A 24939-nucleotide genomic window follows, 5' to 3' on the forward strand; every position below is an offset into this window, starting at 1 on the left:
CTATACTTCACAGAAAAGTCACTTGGGGAGTACTCAGCTGCATCAACTCCATCAGGTTATAGGTGTGGGAACTGAGACTCCAAAAACTGAAGTGATTTGGACCAAAGCTGAACAGGGATTTAATGTCAAAGCCAGGAATGAAACCCTGGCCTCATAGCTCCAGGCCAGTGAGCCCTTTATCACAGTGTTGTCTGCTCTTCCCTCAGGCCTCTCTGGAGACTACTACTCACCCCACCCCTGCCACTCCCGGCCAGTCTCATTGTAAAGGCAGAGGTGGCCACAGTGGCTGCAGGGGAACCCAGACTAGGAACCTTTGGGAGGGGCTATTTGTGAATCTGCGAATATTTTCTTCTTTTACCATCCTTCTTGAGATTAAGAGTGCTCATCTCTCCCCACCCTCTTACTCTCCCCTCCCTTTCCCCTTGCTGCCTTCTCACACATTTCTCAGGCATACTTGTGTCAAGTTCTTACTGAGTACCAAATAGAGGCCGGTCTATATTGGGCTAGGGAGAGACTGAAGAGGAGGAAACAGTTCCTATTTTCTGGAACTTGCACTCTAGTGAGGGAATGAAGTACACTTAGAGGAATGAATGAATAAAGACCTTCCTTGTTATAGAATTGTATACCTGAAACTTATATAATGTTATTAACCAATGTTACCCTATGACATTTAATTTTTTATGAATTTTTGAGAGAGAGGGAAAGAAGTATCAATTTGTTCCACATATTTATAGAATCATTGGTTGATTCTTGTATGTACCCTGACTGGGGATCGAACCCAAAACCTTGGCATATCGGGACGAGGCTCTAACCAACTGAGCTAATTGGCCAGGGCTAATACATTTATTTAAAAAAAAAAAAAAAAAAACTTTCTTGGAGGGCAGTGGCAGTATGAGGGTAGGGGAAGTGATAAAAATAGAACTTCAAGAAAGGACAATTCAGTGTTCAATGCCTCTCCTTAATCATAGGTGGAAAATCAATTAGTCTGACTGTATCCCTCTGTAGCTTACCTCTCTGGCCTCAGGACCTACATTTTCTTCACATAACCCATGTTCCAATCATCCTGGACCCTTCACAGGTGCCCCAACATGCCATGTTCTTTCTTATCCCCTCCAGACTTTTATCTTCCTTCTAATCCTTGTTCTGGCTAGTATTCTATTGTCTGAAGACACACTGCTAATGTCACCTCCTCTATTAAGAGGTCCCACTTCCTTGTCCAGACAGCTATCTTGAACCATACCTCTATTATCACTCTGTTATAATTATGTTGGCAGAGCAGACTTCCCCCACAAAACAGGGAGTTCCTTTTGGGGCAGGAATCATGAAAGGGTGACTCTCAATTACTATTGTTGGATAATAATATAATCTATGCTCCCTTCCCAACTCACAACCCTGTTCCCAGTTAAGTGTGTGCAATTGAAAGACTTTTTCTAATCAATCTCTAATCCCTTCAGAAAGAAAAGGTCCAAGGACATTGGGCTAATGTCCTTCCTGGCTGGTCCTTCCCCACACCCCTCCCTTACCCCAACCCCCACCCCTGCCATCTGAAGAAGCCCACCCAGGAACCTGGCTCCACAAATCTCAGGTTTCAGGAAGATTCCAGCCAACAATGATCCTTGCCTCTTACTCTCCCTTGACCTGGACTAGAAATGAACTCAGCCTGTTCCTCATCTTTAGGTCAGTCTTTGAGGGCCAGGGCACTTCGTCCAAGGTTATATAGAGACCAGAGTCCTGAGATCAAGGCCCACCAACTCTGGTATGAATCCACATCACTCATACATACAAAGCATCATAAGCTTTACAGAGCACTTTCACATGTTATCTTTTTTTTTTTTAATCCTCACCAGAGGATAGGATATTTTTTTCATAGCTTTTTCAGAAAGTGAAAGGGAGGAGAGAATGGGGGAGAGTGGGGAGAGGGAGGGAGGGATGGAAGGGGGAGGGAAAGATTGAGAGAGAGAGAGAGACATCGATTGGTTGCCTTCCGCATGTGCCCGACCAGGGCCTGAGATGGGGCCTGCAACTGAGGTATGTGCCCTTGGCTGGAATCAAAACCGGGACCCTTCAGTCTGCAGGACAACGCTCTAACCATTGAGTCAAACCAGCCAGGGCACATGTTATCTTTTTTGATCCTTACAACAAGCCTGTGAGGCAAATATTCCCCTGATTCTGGCTGGCCCATATGTCCAGCAATGCCTCTCTTCTGCAGCCTGATACTTCCCAGTGAGCTGGCCCCAAACTACAACTGAGGAGAGCAAAAATGGTTTGAGTCAGGAAGAAGGTATGAAAGGAGCCTGGTGGTAAAAACAATCAGGGGCAGTGGGCCCCAGGGGCCCTAGGACCCAGATCCCACTAAAAGCCCCATTATGATCCCACCTTCTCTGAAGCCTTCATAATAAAAGGTAAACTACATTGGTCTATTCCAGCACAGAACCCTTCATCTCATAAACACCAAAACAACAGTTGCCAGTTTATTGTTTTTCAAAAAACAACAAAAACATAATCAAAATCACATTGTGGTGAATGCTGAGCTGATGTGGCTGACCAGGACTGTCTCCCAGGTTGTTTCATGGAACATCAGGTGCACTGGGGGGTGGGCTCCTGCCCCAGCAGAGATGGTACTGGGGTGGACATCAGAAGAGCTGCAGACCAGTTTTGAGCCCGTGCAGCTGGCCTTGGCTCCAGAGAAGGCCCTCCAAGTTGTTGCTGCCGTTGCTACAGTTGCCACTACCGATGCCACAGCTCAGGCCCAAGGTGCTATGGAGAGGTGGGACAGTCAGGGAAGGAGTAGGCTCTAGGCTCTGGAAGGGCTAAGGATGTTTGTGTGCCTATGGGAGGGGCCCACTGTCCTGCCTGGATTCACACAGAAGAGACTAGAGCAAATCTAAGAAACTACTTCAGATAGCCCCCAGGGGTTGCTCTGTCCTCCCCTCAATTGAGGGAGGAATGGGAGGAATAGAACTTTTCAAATTAAACTTTACACAGAGCCCCAGTATATAAGCCAGATTAAAGCAGAGATATTTGGGCTGAGGTAAGAGGGGGGACCTGCACCACCCCACCCACAGGAAGATATTGAAAGTGGCTGCCTTAACAGGCCTTCTCCCTAGGCTCTAGAGTTTGGGAGCCCAGAGAGCCCTGGGCTGGCATCCCTCCCACCCCAACAGCTTAAGGGGCCCAAGACCAACCTTGGGCTATAGGACTAGGCCCAGCTCCCAACTCAGGATTTCATCATTGCTCTAGGGGTACACTTCACCCTCCCCTTCCCTGGCCCTGCTCAGAATACTCTGGCTTCCCCTGCTTCCTGCAGGTCGAAGGACCTTCCAGGTAGATGAGGGTGACAGCTGAGAGCAAAGCCATCATCCCTCCCCTCAGGCAGATCCATGGTTACACTACAGCATCTGAAAAAAACATTACAGATGATCTAGTCCCATCCCCTCCCATTACCCACCAATTTACAAACAAGGGAACTGAGGCCCAGAGATGAAAAAGAACTTGCCCAAGGCACAAAGCCAAGTCAGGGGTGGGAATGCCTGGTACAGTGGAGGAAGCCTCCCTACTACAGGGGGTGTGGGAGCTGGCCTAAATTAGCTTCCTTCTGGAATGAGTTCCACCTGCCCACACTTCACCCTTGGTACCCGGTATTCACCAATCCAGCATTACCAAAGGGTAGAGGAGATCTCTCTCCCTCTGATATGTGGGCCCCTCTCAACGATACACCATCTGGTTTCCCCAGCTGCCTCCTCCTCTCTCTCCAAGAGGCCTGCTGTCCCCTGGCCTCGGACAGTGAGTTGATGGCACTGCTTGGGCCTGGTGAGCTGCTGGCCTCAGAGTTCTACAACCCTCTCCACTAATGTCCAGAGGAAAAGGGGCTCATCTCCCAGGGAGTGGGCAGGCAGCACAAGGATAGACTCTCAGTTTCAGGGGCCCACAGAGATCTCTCTCTGGTACTCACAGGAGTCCCCCAGTCACAATGGCCCTGCATTCTGGAACATACAGGCCCACAGGATGGGCTCCTTTGTGTTACCACCAGCAGAGCCCCTCAGCAAGGGCTGCTTGGTTCCTGCCTCCCTCATGACCCAAGAGTTTCCCACGCCTGTGATACAGAGGTGAGTCTTGAGGGAGACCATGAAGCTCTGTGCAGGCCTTGCTACCAAGATGCCTGGACAGTGTGGGGATTACTCTGCACACCTTTAGACAAATCCTTTCCCCTTTCTGGGCCTCAGTTTTCTCCTCAGAAACCTGAGGAAGTTGGATTAGAGTATCTGTTCTTGACCTTTTGGGAATGGTAGACCCTTTAGAGAACCTGTTGAAAGCTGTAGAACTTTCTCCTCCCAAAATGCATGTGCAGGCGTGCACACACGTGCGTGCACACACACACACACACACTTACACACGGACAAAAACGTGATGCAATCTGAGAGGGGAGCCAAGCCACTTCTGCATGGCTCCTTCACTGATTCCCCTCACTAGGGGCTGGGAGCCCTTACAAGGGCCCAGTCAGAGAATGGAGCTATACTTAACTCATTTAGGCCCTGACTGGGGACAACTACCTTCCTCACTCACTCCACTTTGTGTCCTCCCCCTCCCTCTCTTCCTCCCTCCTGCAGGAGGCAGAGAAAGGGGTGAGAAATCCTGCTTCCATGGACACTCACCCCATCTTGCATGTTGGGGGTTCCAGCCGCTGCTCTAGCACAGGCTGGTCCAAAAGATACATGGTGTCATAATTCTCCAGCATAAGCTCTGCTGGGTCCTCGGTCTGACCTGGCATTAGGCCTAAGGGGAAGGTGTCCCACCGCACATCGTCTGTGGAGCAAAGGGAGGAGGCAAGAACAGGTTGATTGGCTAGTTCTCAGACTGGTGCACAGGCCTACGTCTCCAGTCTACCCACCCACCTCAATGAGCCCACTGGGCATTGGCTCTGTGTATCTCTAGCCTCATTCCTCTCTGTATCACTTCTCCTGAGCTCCTCTCCACCTTAGCACCTCTTACCCCTTCCACACTCCCCCATACATGCTTTATGGCCCTTCTTCCTCTTTGTGTTCACACACACACCACCACAACCACCACCACCACTACCTACCACCACCATCACTACCACCTACCGCCACCCCCACTTCCCCTTCTCCGCACAACATGCACAGAACTACAGATACTTTTGTTCCTCTCCACATTTCTCCCATGTCCTCAGACATGCCCCTACATACATCTTCAGACCTGGCTGTATCACTATGTAAAGCTCTCACCCTCACCCCTATTTCCACACACACATAAGTCCTGGAAAGTCTAGGCACCCTAGAATTTCCACACCTCCTCCCCAAACCCACAGACACCTCAGAGTATCTGAATGATTTAGATTTCCTACATATATACACACAAACTCCCTGACATGCTCAAGGCCACACCAATTCTTAGTGGCATTGCCTTGTGACATTTACACACCACCTCAGTATGTACTCCCTCTCAGAGATATTATGCTACCCCATGCCCTGCAAGATCTTACTGCCCCCAGCTGCACACACAAAGAACATCCCTTCTCTAGAGAAGGGCTGTCTCACCGCATACATATCCCAGCCCCTACCACCACCTATGTGCACACAAGCACACAGACCAAGTCCTCTGTTCAACAGATGTTCTGTTTTACTCCACCTCCTACACCTCTCATTCACAGGCACACAACCCAGAAATCTTAATGTCACTGTATCCTCACATGTGTATGCACACAGAGGAAGCAATGGCAAAGGGGAAAGGGAAAGGTTTTAATGGCTTAGCCTTTCCATGTTCACAAACTATTCCTTACTTCCCCCACCCCACACATACTCCACAGAGAATGGACTATGTCTGGCACTCTCCACCCCCTGTGCTCTATCACTTAAACACCCTCCACACAGTATTATTACTAAATCCCCGTCCCCATCCCCACACCAGTACATCCAGTGTTTTCAAGCAAAGCCTTCAATAGTGAGCTTCTCCAAGTTGATACAGTTTCTGGCCTTCTGCATCTTCCTGGTATCCAAAGAATTCTCCCTGTCATAATGCCCCTAGCATTCCTGAAAGTACCAACCCTGGACTAGCTTTTTATGTTACCCAAAGAAGCACCTCAGGAAGGGCTGTTCCCCTGCCTGCCTATTTCCCCACCCCTTGCCCTTTACAGGAAGGAAGTTGTGCCTGCCTTGATGCCCTGCATTGCCCTGTGCATACAAAGACACCTTCGTACACAAGGACCCTACCCCCACGTCACTGACCTGACCATCCTTCCACCCCATCGCTAACATCCACAACCCTGTCTATATCACTGTCCCTGCCTCTCTAGCCTGACACCCTTATACATGTTCCTTCAGTGACAGCATGGACACACTTAGGCGATCTCTGAATGGCTGTCTCACTACCTGTTTTCATGTCTTTCCACATCCCACCTCAGTGCTGCCACTTTTCTGCCTCATACAGATACCTCCTGGCAACCCTGCCTCCTCTTTGAAAAACATGCATGACTATGTGTGCATGTATATCTTGAAGCATGTTCAATGATTTCACAATCTCTTTTCACAGCCCCCTTCTCTCTCTCTCTCTCTCTCTCTCTCTCTCTCTCTCTCTCACACACACACACACACAGCCTGTGTCAATTCCCCTCACTATCAATAAGCATGTTCTTTCACCCCTACCACTCAAAGCCTTTATGCCTCAGCCCTTCCACGCATGTCCACACAAGGGCAAAGGCACCACCTTTTCCCCTAAGTTCCTCCACTCCCTCCCCTCTCTCTCCCTGTTGTTCGCTACCATGCCCACTCTACACCACACCCAGTCCCAGTTGTTTTCCCTCCCTCAGGTTCCATCACACAGGCTGTTCCCCATATCTAAGTATGTACGCATACACACATGCCCACGCACACACGCCAGATTGTTCACTCCTTTGGGGTCTCCCTGCCTTAAGATTCCTGCTCCCTACCCTAAATGAGGGCACTCAAAGGACCACCCTCAGGAGGTACAGGTTCATGTTCACTCACTCTTTTTTTTAATCCTCATGTGAGGGTATTTTTTCCATTGCTTTTCAGAGAGTGGGAGAGAAAGAGAGACATGGATGTGAGAGAGACACATTGATTGGCTGCCTCCCTCACGAGGGCCAGGGATGGAGCCTGCAACTGAGGTATTTGCCCTTGGCTGCAATCAAATCCGGGACCCTTCAGTCCACAGGCCAACGCTCTAGCCAATGAGCCAAACTGGCCAGGGCCCCCCACTTTCTTATCACACAACTCTCCCAGCTTTGTCTCACTAACATGTGCTCACCTAAAACCCATGTCACTCCTTATTCTCACTATTCTGATCTCACTTCCACTTCCTCTGACTTAATGCCTCTGGGTTCCTTCTTTCTCATACACACGGCAAAATCCTGTCTCATGACCACCCAGCCTGCATGTGTACATAAACATTCACATATACACAAAAAGCCCTCCTTTGTCACTCTGCCCCTGCATCACTGCATGACATGAAAAACACGTGCAGAATCAGACATATACCCACTTTCTACCTCTCACTTTCTCCTCTATGTCTTACTGCACAGGGCCCATACCTATATCATCCCCTCTGAATGTGCTCTCTGCATGAAGTAGCTGGCAACATGACAGTGCTTAGGTCCCTGGCACTTACATGCTTTGTCCTAAGGGGGAGGGAAGAAAGCTGTCATCCATATACTAGGCTGCCTCCAAGGCTTGCCTCACATGTGCTACCTCCTGCTACTTTCCATTTCTTCTCTGGGATGGAAAAAAGCCTCAAGAGGCAGCCTGAGAGAACAGATGGGTGTGGGGAGAATGTGTATATCAGGCTTCTTACCCGAGCTAACTTGCCATGCAGAGCCCTGCAGCGCTCCTCTTTTCTGAGCCAGGAGCCTGGCATTCTCAACAGTGGGGGATTCCTCCTCCAAAGAGAAAGTCCCCACCTCCATTCTGTCTTCCTCCTCCTCATCTTCATCATCATCATCATCATCATCTTCATCATCCTCCTCCTCCCACTTCTCTCGGTCATCATTTTCCTCTTCCTCCTCTTCTACCTGGTCTTCCAAGACCTCTTTCTCCTCCCTCTCATCTTCCTTGACATCATTAAGGCTGCCCTTCTCCTCCTGCTGCTGGGCTTCTTCTTCAGGCCTGGAGCTGGAGCCAACTGGTTTGAGGTTCCAATACAGGCTGTCCAGTGTGTATGCGTACTTCCCAATGGGGGAGGCCTCTGAGCCCTCCTCCACCAGGCTGTTTTTTCCATTCTGGGTATAAATGGAACAGATGTGCAGCAGCTTCTTCTGCTCCTCATCTGGCAGAACCTGGCCCATGGCTTTGAAGATGCTGAAAAAAGGAAAGGGTGGGGTAAAAAGTTTCAGAACCTCAAGTCACTACATATCCACCACTCCACAGTTTAAACTTGCCTCTGAACTTCCATACCTGCCTCTAAAAGGCAGTTCAATAGAACAAACAGAACACAAAAATAAGACTATGGACCCTGAACAAGCTTTGGGATTCATCTGTGTGGCTCAGTAGAATGAGGACAATAATGGCACCTGACAGAATGACTGGCACAGTGCCTGGCACATAGTGGGTATGCAATAAATGATAGCTATTATTAATCTGTACTAAAATGCTATGTAAATATACAAACTAGTGAATAGGCCTACAGGGCTGGACATGGGGAGATCTGCTTGCCTACCTGAGGAATCTGTCCTGAGCTCCAAAAGTATGCCTAGAAGTGTACTGGCCTCCTTCTAAGTGGAACAAAAGTACAATCCCTCTCTGGCAACAACTACAGCCCAGCCTGGAATGGATTAAAAAAAAAGCAGCAGTTGACAAGACAAAGCAGGATGTGGGAGGGATGCCAGATGAGCACTGAGGACGTCAGGCACTACTGGAGCTTGGGGGAGGAAGAAAGCACAAAGATGGCAGGAGAGATCAAGGGAGGACTTTGTGCAGAGACAGGAGTGAGCACACTGTGCTGTGTGTGTGTGGTGAGACAAGTCTGGCTCAAGGGGAAGGGCTGTACTGAGGAGCTGTGGGAGAAGAACAGGCTGCAAAGGTTAAGTGTGTGTGTTGGGCAGAAGGGGTCACCTGATGACTGAGCACAGGTGAGCGCTGCGTTTCTGAAGATCACCATGGTGCCAGTGTGGAAGATGGCCTGGATGTGGAAGCCTGGAGGCAGGGAAACCAGGAAGAGTCAGTAAGGGTTGACCTAGGGCACTGGTAGTGGAGATGGGAGGGAGAGAAGCTGTGAAGGACAGACAGAGAGCAGGGCTTGATGACCAGATAGCAGGAGTCAGCCTGAGGGGAGTTAAAGATGATGACACGGTGCACACAAAGGACAGTGTAACAGAAAAACCACCAACAGATACACACCCACTGGGAAGGAGAGCTCCTGAGGAAGAAGAGGGTGAGCATCACTTGCAGAACCTCACATAGAACCAGGCACCTAGCAGGTACCTGGTCACTGCTGGAGGCATGGGTGGGGTGGACAGATGAATAGTTTCTTCTAGGTGTATCAAGTTTGAACTTTGGGCCGTTCATGAAGAGGCTGTATAGTCTGAGGGGGCTGTTCTTTCTCTGAGCCCCACAGGCAGGCTGGCCACATATGAATAGTCTCCAGTCACTGGTCACAGGGCGCAGGGCTGGGGGCTAGTTACTCTACTGGGAGACCTTCTCTGCAGGGCTAATTTCATATTCCAAGAGGACTCTGGCTCAAATTGAATCGATATTGGCTGGCTGGGGGAAGCTCTTGGAAAGCTTCCAGTCTTATTAGAGGAAAAGCCAGAGAGAAACTCTCTTTCCTCTCACAGTGGCCCATTAGTATGATTAATAATAAATATTCCCAGGCACTTGACATTGGCAAGATGCCATATCACTGCTGTTTATTATTACCCACCTGCTATCTCAAGCTGTCTAGTCTGACCAGTGAGGTGCAGGGGTGATATGAATCTTAAAATGCATCTCCTTCCTCAGGTTTGCTGAGTCACAGGTCAGGTTGGTGGAAAGAAGGTGGACTTGGGACTCACAAGACCTGTGTCCAAATCCCTGCCCCACCATCAACGAACCATGTGACTTTTGGATAAGTCACTTCATTCCTCAGAGCCTCAATGACTTTGTTATCTGTGAAATAAGAGTATTACACCTCCATCTTCAAAGACTGCTGTGCCAAATGAAATAACTTCTACAAAAAACACAGTACCATGCCTTACATGTAATTGCCAGTGGTATCTTTTATTTTTCCTCTTGGGGAAACAAAAGCCAACTTCTCTATGTGTCTAATAACACATGCTTTTTGCAATAGTGCCATCTAATGGAACACCGTAGAAAGAGCACAGGAGTAAGGACAGGATATCTAAGATTCGGGCCTCAGCTCTGACTTGCAGACTTGCTACTGACTTGCAGCATAGTACCTGGGTAAATCCCATTTCCCAAACTGTGTAATGGGGTGATTCAGACTAGATTCATTTATTTCTCAGAAAAGCAGGATCTGTGCACGAGAAATCGTACCCAAGTGAGCCGCTGTTACTGCTGGCATGTGTCGTATCCCTCTGGTATGCTTGGGTTGGGAGATCCCTCTGGTCCAGACTTCTCCAAGACCAGCAGCTTCCACTCTACAGGCACTTAGGATTGGAAAGTACCTTGAAGGCCACCTATCCGAACCTCTCCATGCTGCTCTTTTGATGCCCTCCCTCCATTACATACACATGCTGTCCATGTTCCTTCTGGCTTTGAAACTTCCTTTATTCTTATCTGGGCTCAAATTGCTCCAATGCCTCATCTGTGATGCTTTCCTGACTCTTCTAGGCCTTTCTGGTTCTTCTCCCAGTTTCCCACCCATCCATATCACTTCCAGTCTAGAGCATACACATCTGGAGATTTGGCTCTTTGGTTCAGTCCCATCTCCTGCAGGTCTTGCCCTGGCTGACTTCGTCTATAAGGCTACTTTTTCTCTTATAAGCTATAACTTATAATAATATAAGCTACTATTCATAAGCTACTACTGTGCCCCAAAAGGCATCAAGGCTCAAGAAAGACTTTCTGACTCTATGGGGGCCATCAGGGGACTAAGAGGGTCTTGGCATCCAGATTCCCACTTCATTCATTTCCCAGGCATGGAGTTAGCTCCCACCAAAGACAGCACTGCTGGCGACAACAGCAAAGTATACTTTAATTCAACATTTACTAAGACCTGTTTGGGGCCTGGACCTGTGTAGAGTGCTAAGGCACAGATGGCTAATGCAGAGCTCTTGCCCTTGAAAGGCTTAGTCTGACAGAGAGAAAGAGACACTAGGGGAAATAGATATGGCAATACAAAATCTCAGATTTGGGAAATACTTGAGAGTGTCAACATGACAGGATAGATAGTGCCAGCACCAAGTGAGATAGGGAGAAAGGAAGAAGACCACTTTGGCGTTGGGGTGGGGAGTGAGATGATCAATTCTCTTTTAGTCACAGTAAGGTGACTGTGGGCCATCCAAGGGGAGATGTCTGACATGCTGTCAAATATAGGAGGTTGAATCTTGGGAGAAAAGCCTGGGTAACACAGAGATTTGGGCCTCAGCACTTTATAGGAACCAGTAAAAAAGCAAAGGCATTTCACAGACGGACTGGTAAACAGCATCAGTGCAGCAGGCCCAGCAATGGACAAGGGCCCACTGGGTTTGGTAATTAGGTCAAAGCAGCTCTGGGGGTGAACACCAAATTGTGACTGGTTGAAGAGTAAGAGAGTAGTGAGGAAATCGAGATTTGTTTAACGCAGATTATTCTTTTGAGGCGTTCTGACGGGAGAGAAAGGAGTGACAAGCTGGTGATAACCCAACAGAGGGATGCAGGGTCAAAGGAGGTTTTGCTTGTGTTGTTATTGTCATGTTCTTTTAAGAAGAGATAAACTCAGGCACAATCATAGGTTGAAGAACAAGAGCCAGCAGAGCAAGGGAGAGGATGGGATGAGGCCCCAGTGATACTGGCAGAAGTGGCTCCAGAGAACACGTGGAGGGGCAGGCTCTGAGGCAGGGGAAGGCCACCTGATCCTTGGACTGGCGAGTAGGTTGAGTGTAGCTGCAGATCAGTTCATGAGGAATGAACCTTGGGTCGAGGGGCCCTGAAGGATGCCTCCATGTGCTTGAGGAAGCTAGGGTGAAAGGTGAAAGGGGGAGGGGCTTGAGGTGTGTGGTAAGGATTTAAAACAGTCAGGAAAGAGAAAAACGGGCAGAAAACAAGTACAAGTTAAGATTAGCAGAACTGAGGTCTGGCCTGAAATTTAAAAATCATTATCTGCAGTGGCAGCAATCCGCAGAGCTATATGGTTTTCTCCAGCAGGGCTCAGCTCCCTGGGCTGAGGAATAGGGGAAGCAGAGCGGGGATCAATTCTAGCTCGGGGGTTTGCAAGTCAGATACACCAATGAATGGGCAGAGCCAGGGGTGCTGATGAGTGGCTGAAGTGAACAACCACAGGACTGAGAGGAAGCAAGGTCGAGAGAGGGAGGAAATGAAGGGATGGAGGTCTGGATGCAGGCAAAGGGAAGATGCCATGGGATGTGAGGGTGAGGACTGGAAGGACAAGAGATGGTGGTCACTGAGTGGGATGTTGCGATGTCAGCTTTCAGAGATGGAACAGCTCTAAGTGATGGAAATGGGTTGCTGAGTGTCATGGAGAAAGAAGATCACTGGAGTTGAGGAGCTGCAGAGAGTCAGGTGGGTCACTCAAATGAAACAGATATTGCTCCAGAAAGCAGGAAGAGAATAGAGTGCTAAAGCCTTCCATGAGTGTGAGGGAAGTGGCTTGGGGTGAGGAAGGGAGACACCACAGGTGTTTACAGAAACCACTGCAATATTCAGTTTGACCACAGCGCCCAGGGTGGATTGCATAAAGGGGAATCACATGAGGGGGGGTTACCATGATAGATTGGCGGAATCAGAAAGATCTTTGAATGTCATCTAAGAAGTCTAGGTGTCATCAGGAAGGCAATACAGAGCCACTGAAGGTTGCAGAGCACCTATAGGAAGCATACTTTGAGAAGACAATAAAGGAGACAACACTGAGCTTAGACTCAGAAGACTGGGTTCAATAAAAAACAGCAGCTACCATTTATTGTGCACTTACTCTGTACAGGCCACTGTGCTAAGCACTCTAAGGAGGTTGTTTCATCCATTCTCATACTGGGCTCAGTTCTTCCATTAGTTAGGAGGAAGGAGAGAGGACTAGGTGTTCTTGCAAGTGCCCATCTAACTCTGCCATTCTAACTCTGAGGCTTGCTGTGCCTCACCCTCTTAATAGATGGAATTAAGAGACTTACAGCTGAAGGAGATGGGGGCTGGCCCAGCAAGGTGAGCCCAAGCAGGACTCAACCACCCGGGGCCAGTCAAGTGAGGCAGAGCAGTTGAATAGCCTCCAGCTCTTTCTTGCTTCCCACTGGACTGCAGAAAATCGGCGGGCATTCCGTCCTGAGAGAGAAGAAAGGGCCTGAGGAGAAGGAACCAGTAAGACCCCACCCAACCTTGTACTTTGAAAAGCTTGACTCTGTCCCTCCCCACCCCACCCCCAGACTCTCCACTCTATACCACCCAATTGTTAAAAGCATTCTGAAGGCCCTTTGCCTCCAGCTCAGTTTAGTTGGCTCTGAGAAGAAAAGAGGCTGAGGGAGATTTGTCCACTGTTGCCGCAATGCCCTTAGACAAACCTAAATCTTTAACAAGGGATATATCCACCTGGTGCTATTTAGCTGAGCTGAGAACAGTGGCAGATGCTCTTATCTGGGCTGCATTAGGCCCTGGGCTAGGGCTAGTGTCCCTCACCAGTCTTGGTGTTAGCCACGATCAGTTCAACAGTCCATCTGAGGATGTAGGTAGGCCGGATCCCACTGTTCCCCAAGGCTGGCAGCTCAGAGAGCATCCTCTCTAGCATGGCCTGCGTGAAGGTCTGGGAGTGCAAGCCCCTGAGCAGGGGCTGCCAGAACTGAGAGAACGGCTTTGGTACCAGGATGTCATTGAAGTCCATGTTTTCTGGTTATAAGGGCCACGCATTGCAAGAGAAAGTGGAGGCATGGGGGTACAAAAGGAGACAAGGAGGGGCAAGGAGAGGAAAGGAGAGAAGGATGGAGGAAGAGAAGGGAGAAAGGGAGGGTTGGAGAAAGAGGGAAAAGGAGAGGGGGCCCCACAACCAACAAAAACAGAGTTGCCATCGCAGAACAGGAGGAAAGAGGAGAGCAGAACAGCAGGGAGAGAAACTAGTTAGTATCTGACAACAAACAATTGACTCAAAACAGTATAAAATAAAAAGAGCTCTGGTTCTAGCTTCAGCTCTGTCAATAACTCACTGTGTGACTTTGGGTCAGTACCTTCCCCTCTCTGGACCTCAGTCTGCCCATCTGTAACATGAGGATGTTGAACTAGATGACCTCACAAGGCCCTTCCAGTTCTGCTGTTCTAGCTCTCTAGTAAGTGGCTAAATCACAATTAACACAGCACAATAATGGCATTAAGACTCCCCCCAACCCAACCCAACCCCACCCCACACAATTCCAGGCCACCTAAGAAAAGCCCAGTAGGGCTTATAAGTGAGGCTACCTCTTCTGCTCAGCCCAATGGGGCTTCCAGAGGCTATGGAATGGCAGGAAACAGCCTTTTGCCCCCAGCCCAGGGCCACCCAGCCTACCCCTGGTGTTCTTGCCCAAAAAACACAGGACCCTAGGCAGCAGTGAGCCCCCAAGACCCTACCTTCATACTCTATCTGCAAAGCTGCCAACTGCTCAAATGTGGGGATGAGAAAGCCATCATCCAGAAAAGCATCCAGTACAGCTTCCCTGGAGAAAGATGGCACTCAATTAAACAAACTGAAGCAGGCAGAAGACCCTCTCCTACTCCACTACCCACTCCCAAGGCAGCTAATGCCTCTGGCTCAAGTAGTCAAAGCAGCATGGGAAAAAAAAAAGAGAGAGAGAGAGTTGATAGTTGGCTCTCAGGCCTCAGCCTCCTGGGGCAGGAGCTGGGCCAGGGACTGGGATCAGTGGGTTTTGACCAAGCATTTACTAAGCACATGCTGACCTAAGGCTCATAATGAGGGCAGCAGTGACTGAACAAGCCTGAAAGCACAGATGGAGAAAAGTCTCAGGTCCACAGAGGAGTTAAACGTCTAGAGTCAAAGAGTCAAGGGATTTTACACTTTAGTTCCTGCTCAGACTATGTCTCTGGACAGTGCTCCAGTCTCCTCCCCTCCCCTCCTCCCAAGGTGCTCTCTTTCATATCCTGGAAGCAGAAACTTTGAGGATTCAATTGCTGGATGAAATATGATCCTTATTCCTAGGGACCCCAAGAACCCAGAGCTAAGTTCTATAACTTAGAACTTAAGGTCGAAAGTGTAGGCGATAGAAGTAATTCCTCACCCCCATCTAGCTCAAACTGAAACCAGCAACAGCCAGGGGTCTCCTCCAGAGCTAGCAGTTTCCCAAGAGATGCTCTCCTAGCTGAAACAAGAGTTCCCAAGGTGTCTCAACACCTGGAGAGTTATCATGCTCAGATCCCGCCCTCCACCAGGCTGGAGAAAGAAAGAGTTGTCTGTCCTTCTAGCAATCTTCCATCTCCTCAGGTCAATATCCAGGAAGAGCACTTAAAACAGCCTGCCAGCTGCCTGCTCAGCGCAACCAGGCAGATACTGTATAGGGGCACGAGGAGAGATTTCCCAGCTGCTGAGGGGGCCACCACCCACCCCTTTGCCGAAGGGTGCAGCCAAGAAGCCTAGGCTGGGCAAATACTGATAAAACATCTTTGAACCTAGTAGTATCTTGGAAGTGAAGAAGACTCCAGGGGCAACCCCAATCTTCACTGCAGGCTCCCACCCAGGCCTACTCTGCCACCTACATACCATCTTCCTGCTCCATCCCAGATTCATTCCTCTCTCTAGCTGGGAAGGTGTAGCAATGCCTCCACAGGTTCTTGGTGGAAGGTTCCCCACAGTCCTTTCTAGCTGAATTTAGGTAGCAAGCCCCCAAGAGCTAGGAAGGAGAGGAATGGATAGACATTGTTTTTCTGTTCTGGATTGAACTGAGCACTATTTGGGGGGTGGGGGGAGAAGGCTTGTGGCCATACTGAGTGGGAAAGGACTTAGTCTTTTGATGAGCCAGGCCCTGGGAAGGCCCTTCCTGTTCCCCCAACCATAACTATCCAGGGGACTCTGATATTCTCCAGTAGAATTTCAAAAGAAAAGACGAGCAGTGCCCATTACATATCTTTTACCTCAAATTTGGACAAGGGCTAGGCAGCAAAGTGGTAAGGATTAAGGGCTTTTCCTAGAATCCAAGAGCTCCACATACCACTGCACAGAGAGACCTGGCTAGGAGACAAATGACAGGAGACGTCCTGCCTCTGGCCATTTTAGTGCAGGCAACCCCCACCTCGTACCTTGCAGAGCTAAAAGGAAAGGGTAATGCAGAATGCAGGATCACGCCATGGGGGATCAGAATTGCCCTGAGATTTCTTACAGCAGAGGTCGGCAAGCTGGGATATGGAAACTGATTTCAGTGAGGCTGCTACACTCTACCCTATAGAGTAGGCAGCCCCTGATTACTTCATTACACACCTGTTCTCCCATGTAATGCCCTTGAGTTCTGCCAGGATACAGTCTACAGGTGGGGACAGTTGATTCCACACCTTAACAGCCTGAGGTAAATGCCTAAATTTCTCCAGCACCTGCCAGCAAAGAGGGTCCCATCAGAAGGCTGGTTTAGCCAGGCAACCCACCCCCACCCCTCCAGGATCCCTTCCCATAGGACCTCTCAGCACCCTCCTTAAGGGGACAGGGCAGGGCATGCAGGGGTGGGCCCACCACTCCCCTATGAGACCTGAAACTAAAAATATCTTGACTCTCAAATACCAGATTTTCTCCTCTTCCTCCTCTTCCCCGCACCCTTGAATTCCCTGTGGCTCCCAATCACCAGATATTCTAATACTGAGTTAATCATTGGGGTATTTGGTTGGAGTTGGGCAGAGACCCTGGGTCAAGGGGTGAGGGGAATCAATGGGTTATGAAAGAGAATCTGGAGACCCAAGTTCTAATCCTAGTTCCATCACTAACTGCATATGTGACCTTGGGCCAGTCCGTTATCCATGGATTCATCTGTGAAAAGCAAGGGTTGAGCTAAATGGTTTCTAAGCTACCTCACTTCCTGCTAAAAAGCAGCACCCCTCAAGCTCACCTGATCTAGGAAAGTTCTTGGGAGTCATCTGCTGATGAGCTACATTACTGCAGGGCTAGGCAATCACCTATGCCCAGTTGTTTCCTACCACTCAGACAGATTATCCACAAACTTCCATCATCTGCTCCCTTCCATCGGTGTGGAGATCAGCCAACTGGACTCTGCTCTTCTTGTCTCCTTCCTAGTCCCCCCCCCCCCCCCCACCGCTATCTCTTACCAAGAAGTTCCCTCAAGCTTTGCCACTTTTCTTTCAAATTCCTTCTCAGGACTTCTCTCAGGTAGCTGGCAAAAGGGAAGAAATGGCTGGGGCAGGTGAGAATATGCCAAGTCAAGGGCACTTTCTTACCTTAAACTGCTCCTCTTCGTATGATACCAATAGTTCTCGGGCTCTTTCTGAAAACAAAAGAGAGAAACAGATAGGGCAGCCAGCCCAGCCCCTTCTACTCATGGGATTCTGAGCCTCTCTCACCTCATTTGTTGAGTAAACAGAATTATTGCCTCTGCTTCACAGGGTTCAAGGAAGATGGTTTGTGACAATAATTCTTCTAAGCTAAGACTCATCACAATCTCAAACAAAATGCTATGCGTGGAAAATAACCAATGACAACCCTAAGGCTGAGTCTTCCAGGCTCATGGGTCCCTCTCTGCCCCCCACAAAGGACACCTACCATATAGTTCTTTATGTCTCTGAGCCTTTTCCCAGTGCATATCAACTTCTTTGTCGCCTGTGCTGTCTCCATCAGCCCTGACATCCAGCTCTGCACCTTTCCCCTCATCCTTAGGCTTTGGTTTCTGTTCTGTGATATCATCAACAATGTCCTTTGATTCTTCTTGGTTGTCTTCATCTGTCTCTTCCTTGTCCTCCTCCAACTCCCAGGTCTCTCTCAGGCTGTTCTCCAGCTGGCGGCACCAGTAGGTCTTCTGGAGCCAACCCAGGACAAAATAGCAACCTGAAGGAGGGGAGGAAGGAAGGCAGTGCCATAGGAGCAGCAACAGGCAAGCTCCTCGCAGGCCCCCAGCCTCATCCTTGCAAGCACTGTGGGAAGGCCCAAGAGAAGAGGCTTGGCTCCAAGAAGGCACAAATCTTAAACATCCAGAAACAGGCCCTCTTCCTCTGATTTAGCCTTATCCTTTGCTTTCTCCTGCTTACTAGCACCTTGCCTAGAAAAAAACTAATACCAGACTTACAGATGGGATGCCAAAAATGGCACAGGGCTGTCAAGTAGGAGAATAGGAATAGTCCCACTAGCTAGTTACACGGCCTTGGCCAAGTCTCTTCCCTTTTCTAGAACTCAGTTTCCCCAACATGAAGGGGCTAGGCTGAATCAGGGGCTCTTAGTTGGAATGGAGTGTCCCAAGAACGCCTAGGTTCATGACACTTGACGGCACACACCTCTCAACCCACTCCCACTCACCTCCTCCTCAGGCACAAAACTTAAGGGGATGCCAGAAAAACTCCATAATTGAGATCAGAACAGTGCTCTGCCAAGCCATATTGGAGTCTAAAGCAAAAGGAGAATTCAGTAACACGAATCCTGTGTTCATTTTAAAATGTTGGTTAGTTTTGCTCAGTGGCTAGAGCATCAGCCTGTGGACTGAAGGGTCCCGGATTCAATTCCAGCCAAGGGGATGTACCTCAGTTGCAGGTTTGATCCCCGGCCCTGGTTGGGGCTCATGTGGGAGGCAACCAATTGATGTTTCTCTCTCTCTCTCTCTCTCTCTCTCTCCCCCCCTTCTACTCTCTGAAAAGCAATGGAGAAAATATCCTTGGGTGAGGACTTAAAAAAAGCAAATAAACAAATAAAAAATAAAATGTTGGTTATTTTGTTCATTGTGGGTTTTTCCATATTAAAATGTTATCTATCTTGAATATTGAGCTTTTTGACTCCCCTTTCAAGTTTGTGCCCAAGACGAGTGCCTCACTTCCCTCACCCTAGTCCTGGCTCTGACCCCAAGTGAAGACCCTCCTCCCTCTCCCTCTCCCCACAGAGCCACCCAACCCAGGTCCCTGGGCTTGTGATAGATATACTCCCTGGGGATTCACCTCTGCGGCAGTCATTTATATGAGGCATTTTCTTGTGGGTCAACTCATGGCGAAGTTCAACAATCCAATCTGGAATGTTCACCTGATTGTGGGGGAGGGTGTGAGTGTAGAAATTAGAAAATATTAAAACTGGAGGGGACCAGAGAGATGAATTAGCCTGGCTTCCCCCTGTTTTACAGATAGAGAAACTGAGGTCCTGAGAGGAGGTTTCAGTCTTTCTGGAAGAGCCAAGATGAGAAACCAGGTCTCCTGATTCTTTTTACTGTTCTGAGGAGGTAAACTTGAAAATCAAAAAAGGCACTTGCCTCTCCCAACCACCAACCACATCCCTCCAACAAAGAGATTCCTATAAATAAGCATTAAAAATCACTGTCTCCAGACTCCCTCTAGCTTGTCTGTACCAGTCCTTCTCCCTGGATACCCTTACCCCTCCTCCCTCCCTCCCTCCCACACTTCCTCCAGGAAGCTTCATTTGATGGTCGAGAACCCTCCTGCCTTCTATGCACCTAACATGCTCATTCAGGGCAAGAATGCCTGGCATTTTCATGCTGCATGGCTGAGCCTGTCTCCTCCCTCTGTCAGTTCCCAGAGGGCAGGTGCTGTGACTGCCACCTCTTTCCTGTCCCCACCCAGTAATGCATTCCATTTGCACCTTAGCTTCACTGGGCCACTCCCAGCAAGATGAGAAGGCCAAGCCCACCGAAGATAGCAGTCATAAATAAGGGAGGAAGTCTGCTTCTTTCAGGCTGGAAGTTGAGGCTCTGGGGTTCTTGCTGGGCTTGGACCGTAGTGATGGGATGAGCTAGCCTTACTGTGTGCCCGTATCACCCCATGCCCCATTTAGTGAGCTCTCCTGGGGAGAGAGAATTGAGCAAGACCACTTTACCATACGCACCTCCTGAGCCAGGAACCTGAGGGGGAGCCTGACAGACTTTGTCTTCCTCTCCGAGATAAGATTCACAAACCTGGGGTTGGGGGAGAAATGAGTGGCACAGCCCAAGTAACTGTTTTACTCAAACCAGTGGGGCTTCAAAACACCTTGCTGAATTACTGACACCTTGCATTTCCACAACCTTTCCACCGACTGTTCTGTCCTGTTCTTATGGTTAGTGTCAGCCAGAGCAAAGACAGTTCCAGTCCAGTCCAACATTTTTGAGGGTCTGCCCTCTACTGAAGCCATACAGATGAATAAGACACTGCTTTGGCTTTGAAGAGTTCAGTCTAGGATAAATAGTCATGACATAATATAGCATGTTTATGCTAGAACATACTATGTTTCAAATGCTAGAACAAAGGACTATGTCAAATGATATGGGGAGCACAGCTAAATAATGGAGAAAGCAAAAAGAGCTAGGAAGGACCTCAAGGCAGACAAGAGAAATAGGATGAGATGAGTAAAATCTTTGACAGATGAGGAAACTCAGTAGCAGCCTTTTTCCCTGATGTGCATGAGACAGCAAGAACCACTCTGAGTCACTTTGCAAGTCAGGGACTCCTAGCCCATGTCTCTACTTCCACAACTCAGCAACCTTTTGGAGAAGGGGAAAGGGTAGTGCTAGGTATAGATGGGGTAGAGTTGGAGAATCCACATTAAATCATGGTCAGGGACATTGAACCATTCTGAAAAGTTCCTCTGGCTGAAAGAGTTAGAGGAAAGAAAGAAATCAACCTGTCAAAGCTGGAGGAGACCCACAGAGATCACTGGTCTGAACCACCCACACCCCACATTGTAAGAAAGAGAAGGAAAGAAAAATGGGAGAGAAGGCTCTCAGGAGAAGAAAAAGAGGAATGTGTGTTGACAGGGGATAACAAAAGCTGTCAAGTCAAGCAATCACAGGGTGACCCATACACAGGGACGCACAGGGCTTTTTCCTTCAGGTAGCACCTGAAGCCAAGATTTGCTTATCACATGCTACCCCACCCCACCTCTGCCCCCCAAACCACCCTCCACCCTTACCCATGTAGGTCTTACCTGACCAATGCCATGCCATAGAGCAGTCTAAGTTCATCAGTGCCCAAGCCACCAGTTACATCCAAGAGCTTACAGCGTACCAGGTCAGCAGTAGAAGCCACTGCCAGGGGGAGTTCGTTGCCTAACCTAAAGAGCCACAGTCCAGCACCATCATAAAGGTCCCTTAACACTGGTCCACCCTCCACCTCAGAACCTAGATTGCTGTAGACTATTCCAAATACAGGGGTGTGCAAAAGTAGGTTTACATTGTGAGAATGCGAAACACATAGTTTATTCTTGTGTTATTATTTATTAATTATTGTATTTATTTGTATTATAACTGTAAACCTACTTTTGCCCACCCCTGCCTATATTGACTCAAATGTAATGAACAGACACAAATCAAGAAGGTGGGAAGAGAAAGGGTAACGGCCCTGGGATCCAATAATATACAGGGCATGAGAGGTTGACTAGGTTACACAGACATCAGACTGTTACGCTATCAACCAACAATTCAGCGTGGACACAGCCCTTTCTTTCCCCTTAAAACCTCAACTCATCCTGCTAAAGAAGACCCTTACTCCTTGAAGCTTTTATACCTTGTCTGCTTCCAAATCAATTTTACCAACTGGACTGAGGCGCCCCGTTCAAACTTGGTTTTGCAGACAAGCTCCCTAATTCAAATCGGAAAGCCACCCTAGGATACTAACCTACTCCTTAAGCCCTAGCTCGGTCACACCGGTCCCTCTGGCACCTTCCCCAAGATAGGGAAAGAAAAGGTAAAAGGTCGCAGATTTAATAAGAGGGTTGCTGAGGCACACCCCCTTTCTTTCCACAAACAGGATTAGTGCAAGAACTTGACTGCGACTTTCCCCCAGGCACTTGAGAGAAGCAATACCCAAATCACTCATAGGGGAACCAGCGGCAATTTGGGGGGGCGCGGGGGCTGGAGAATAAAGTCTTATAGGAATTCCACAAAAGGTGCCACCAGCACGCAGGCAGGTGGGCTGAGCTTGTTGCCTTACCTGCTTCTCCACGCTGTGATGCGGTTCAGCGCGTACCGCTGCAATTTATGGTCATCACAGAACAGATATACCGTCACCTGATCCCACTCGGCCTTACTGAGCCAGGCGACTACGATGCGCTGAGCCCAGAGAGGCGACAAGCTTTTCTCTTTGACGCACTTCCCACACCACGCACTCCACACGCGATCCATTCCCCCGAAGATCCAGACCTGACCCTGCCCCGGATTCCCACTACACACTCGGCTAGACGCCAAGCCTGTACCGCGGCACTTCACAGAACCTTCAGCTCAACGTGCTAGCCTCACTCCAAACCGCCACCGCGACAGCAGCCAATGGGAGAGTGTGAGTCCCGACGCAAGCCCTCCTCCCAGCGTTAGCGTGACAAATCGGAACGTGAGAGCTGGGGACCAACCGAACAACATTTTGAGGGTACGGTCTCGTCAGCCGGAAGTGTTCTTTTCTCAAAGCAACTGTACCAGCTACAAGCCTTCAGCCTCAAGGTTCCGCTGATTTCCTGGTTGCTAACGGGTCTCTGTCCCAGATCCGGAGAGATGTGTCTGGAGCGCAGGAGAAATTTTAGTTTGCGCCCCCTGGCGGCAAAGGAGGGATTGTGGTTGTCCTATGTACTGGAAATGCGCTTATGAAGCAAGAGTACAGAGCAAATATCTAATACCTAAATATCTAAAGTTGAGTTGAAAAATCTGCTGGGTTTTCACATCTGTACAATGATGGGCTTAGAATGGGTGATCTCTAGGTTCTCTTCCATAGCTGAAAACTGGAAGGACTTGACTCTGCCAGCATTCCACTGCTATGTTGGTTTCACCTTCCACAAAAATATACTTAATATTCCTGGATAATTCCTTGGAATTCTGCAGTTCTGTGAGGAAAGCAATTTTATGAAAGCCTTCTGATTTTACAGGTTGGCTAAAATGTGTTCAGGACTCTGTCCCAATCCTCATAGAAGTTATTTTCCAATCTAATACTGGAGAGAGAGTTGTTAGCAACCTGAGCATCACTGCTGTGAGTAGGCTCTTTTTTCACTTTCAGCAACAAATTCCAATCCATTCTCCATATGTGCTTCTTTCTCCAGCCAGATTCTCCTAAGATGTAGTCTGTCCATGGTTTTTGAATGATGGTTACTCTGTCCTGAGTAGCCATGCCAACGAGTTGGGCAAGTATCTGCCAAAAACCAGATACACTTTCAACTTCAGGATCTCACATTTCTGGAAGTGAGAAGTCCAAAATCTGTATTATTTGGCTGAAATCAAGCTGCTGGCAGGGCGGTAGTCCCTCTAGCTGCTCTAGGGGAAAATCCATTCCTTGTCTTTTCCAGCTTCTTGTAAGTACTGGCTTTCCTTGACTTATAGCTACATCACTCCAATGTTCAAGGTCTGCTTCTGTCTTTCTGCTCTGTCTTCACCTTTTCTCTGTGTTTGTAAGACCTTCCTCTGCATCTCTCTACTACATGTGATTACATTTAAGGCCAACCTGAATAATCCAGGATAATCTCCCCATTTCAAGATCTTTAATTTGATTATAGCTGCAATTAGATTTAGTTTAAAATTTACTTTACCTCATAAGATAATATTATTTTCTCTTATTTATTTATTTTACCATATAACTTAACATTCACCATTTCCAGGGGTTATGATGTGGATGTCTTTTTTTTAGCGGAGGGGGGTGATTTCTTCAGCTTACTACATACAGGCACATGCTCAATAATCCTAAGAATTTCTAGGCATGTGGTACTGCAGGACACCTTCAGCTGTACCAGTGGGCTTGAATTAAACAAGCATTCTCCAAGTCTAAGACATAGCCTATGAAATCTTGAAATTGGTCAAATTTGTCTTCAGACTACAGCTTCTCCTTGTTTGTTTCACCATTCCCCTCCCTATAACTCCCACTTTATGCATCCCACTGATCTAAGGCAGTCCTGAGGCCCCTACTGAGTACATACCTATCTGTTGATGCCCTTCAAGTCTGCAGCTCTGGTCCTAATCTTTCTCTGGAGCTCCAGATCCATTTAATCAATTGCCTGTTGCACTCAATATCAATCTGTTCAAAAGTAAAATACTTTCACCCAGCCAGTATAGCTCAGTTGGCTGAGCATAGTCTCATGCATCAGGAGGTTGCCAGTTTGATTCCAGGTACGGGCACATGCCCAGATTGCAGGCTCGATCCCCAGGGGTTGGCCGGGTGCAGGAGGCTAGCAGATCCATATTTCTCTCTCACTGATGTTTCTATCCCTCTCTCTGAAATTAATAAAAACATATTTTTAAAAATTTTTTTTAATAAAATACTTCCCCCATAAATCTGACCCCTCTATATCCTTTGATCCCAGTAAATGTCAACACTGTCCACACAGTCATCCAAATTTCAACCTCTGAACTCAGTCAGCTTGGTCTTGAATTCTGGTTTTACCACTTACTATATGTGAAAATTTGAACAAGTTATTTAACTTCTTTATGCCTAATTTTCTTCACCTGAAAATGCAGAAAAAAAGGGCACTTACCTCATAGGACTATTGTATGGATTAAAAAGATAAGTATGACAGTTTTAGTACCATGCATGTAAGCACTTGAAATATTAGCCTATATTGTTATTAACATCCTTCACTATTCCACCTCCTCCCTCACCTCTTGCTTCCCTTTCCCTCAATTATATAATCCGCCTAGTAAATTCTACTTACTATCTTTTTAATCAGTCTTTTCCATGACAGCCTCATGGCCACTGTGCT

At 48.3% G+C, this 24939-nt stretch overlaps 1 protein-coding gene and 1 pseudogene across 13 annotated transcripts; both read right to left on the minus strand.

Annotated features, from left to right (window-relative positions):
- Positions 1–2449: 2449 nt before the first annotated feature.
- LAS1L (LAS1 like ribosome biogenesis factor) lies at positions 2450–22510 on the minus strand. 13 transcript variants are annotated; one of them, XM_016210170.2, is made up of 16 exons: positions 22203–22498; positions 21199–21324; positions 20122–20191; positions 19227–19308; positions 17851–18132; positions 17529–17575; positions 16567–16676; positions 16389–16484; positions 14709–14794; positions 14309–14359; positions 13788–13994; positions 13289–13436; positions 8686–8790; positions 7825–8327; positions 4653–4803; positions 2450–2757 (listed from the first exon to the last, which is right to left on the minus strand). In XM_016210170.2, the coding sequence occupies exons 1-16, from the start codon at positions 22391–22393 to the stop codon at positions 2634–2636; spliced, it is 2379 nt and encodes a 792-aa protein (XP_016065656.2). In that variant the 5' UTR covers positions 22394–22498; the 3' UTR covers positions 2450–2633. The 13 variants fall into 13 exon arrangements, with proteins under 13 accessions (XP_016065656.2, XP_016065661.2, XP_016065658.2 ...); XM_016210171.2 differs by lacking the exon at positions 2450–2757 and adding an exon at positions 2768–3398 and having other exon boundaries at positions 22203–22504; XM_016210175.2 differs by lacking the exon at positions 21199–21324 and having other exon boundaries at positions 22203–22500.
- On the minus strand, positions 8801–9560 carry LOC148090489 (uncharacterized; annotated as a pseudogene).
- Positions 22511–24939: the final 2429 nt, after the last annotated feature.

This window comes from Miniopterus natalensis, chromosome X (assembly GCF_054644295.1).
Source record: "Miniopterus natalensis isolate mMinNat1 chromosome X, mMinNat1.hap1, whole genome shotgun sequence".
NCBI classification, from domain to species: domain Eukaryota; kingdom Metazoa; phylum Chordata; class Mammalia; order Chiroptera; family Miniopteridae; genus Miniopterus; species Miniopterus natalensis.

What these genes read in the sequence shown, in the direction of transcription:
- LAS1L (XM_016210170.2), bottom strand. Translation starts at nt 22,393, where the DNA reads ATGGATCGCGTGTGGAGTGCGTGGTGTGGGAAGTGCGTCAAAGAGAAA. An exon ending in ACGAAGAGGAGCAGTTTAAG is followed by an intron (nt 16,677 to 17,528) that starts GTAAGAAAGTGC and finishes CTTTGCTGGCAG; the next exon opens with GTGCTGGAGAAATTTAGGCA. An exon ending in GGCATTACATGGGAGAACAG is followed by an intron (nt 16,485 to 16,566) that starts GTGTGTAATGAA and finishes TCCATATCCCAG; the next exon opens with CTTGCCGACCTCTGCTGTAA.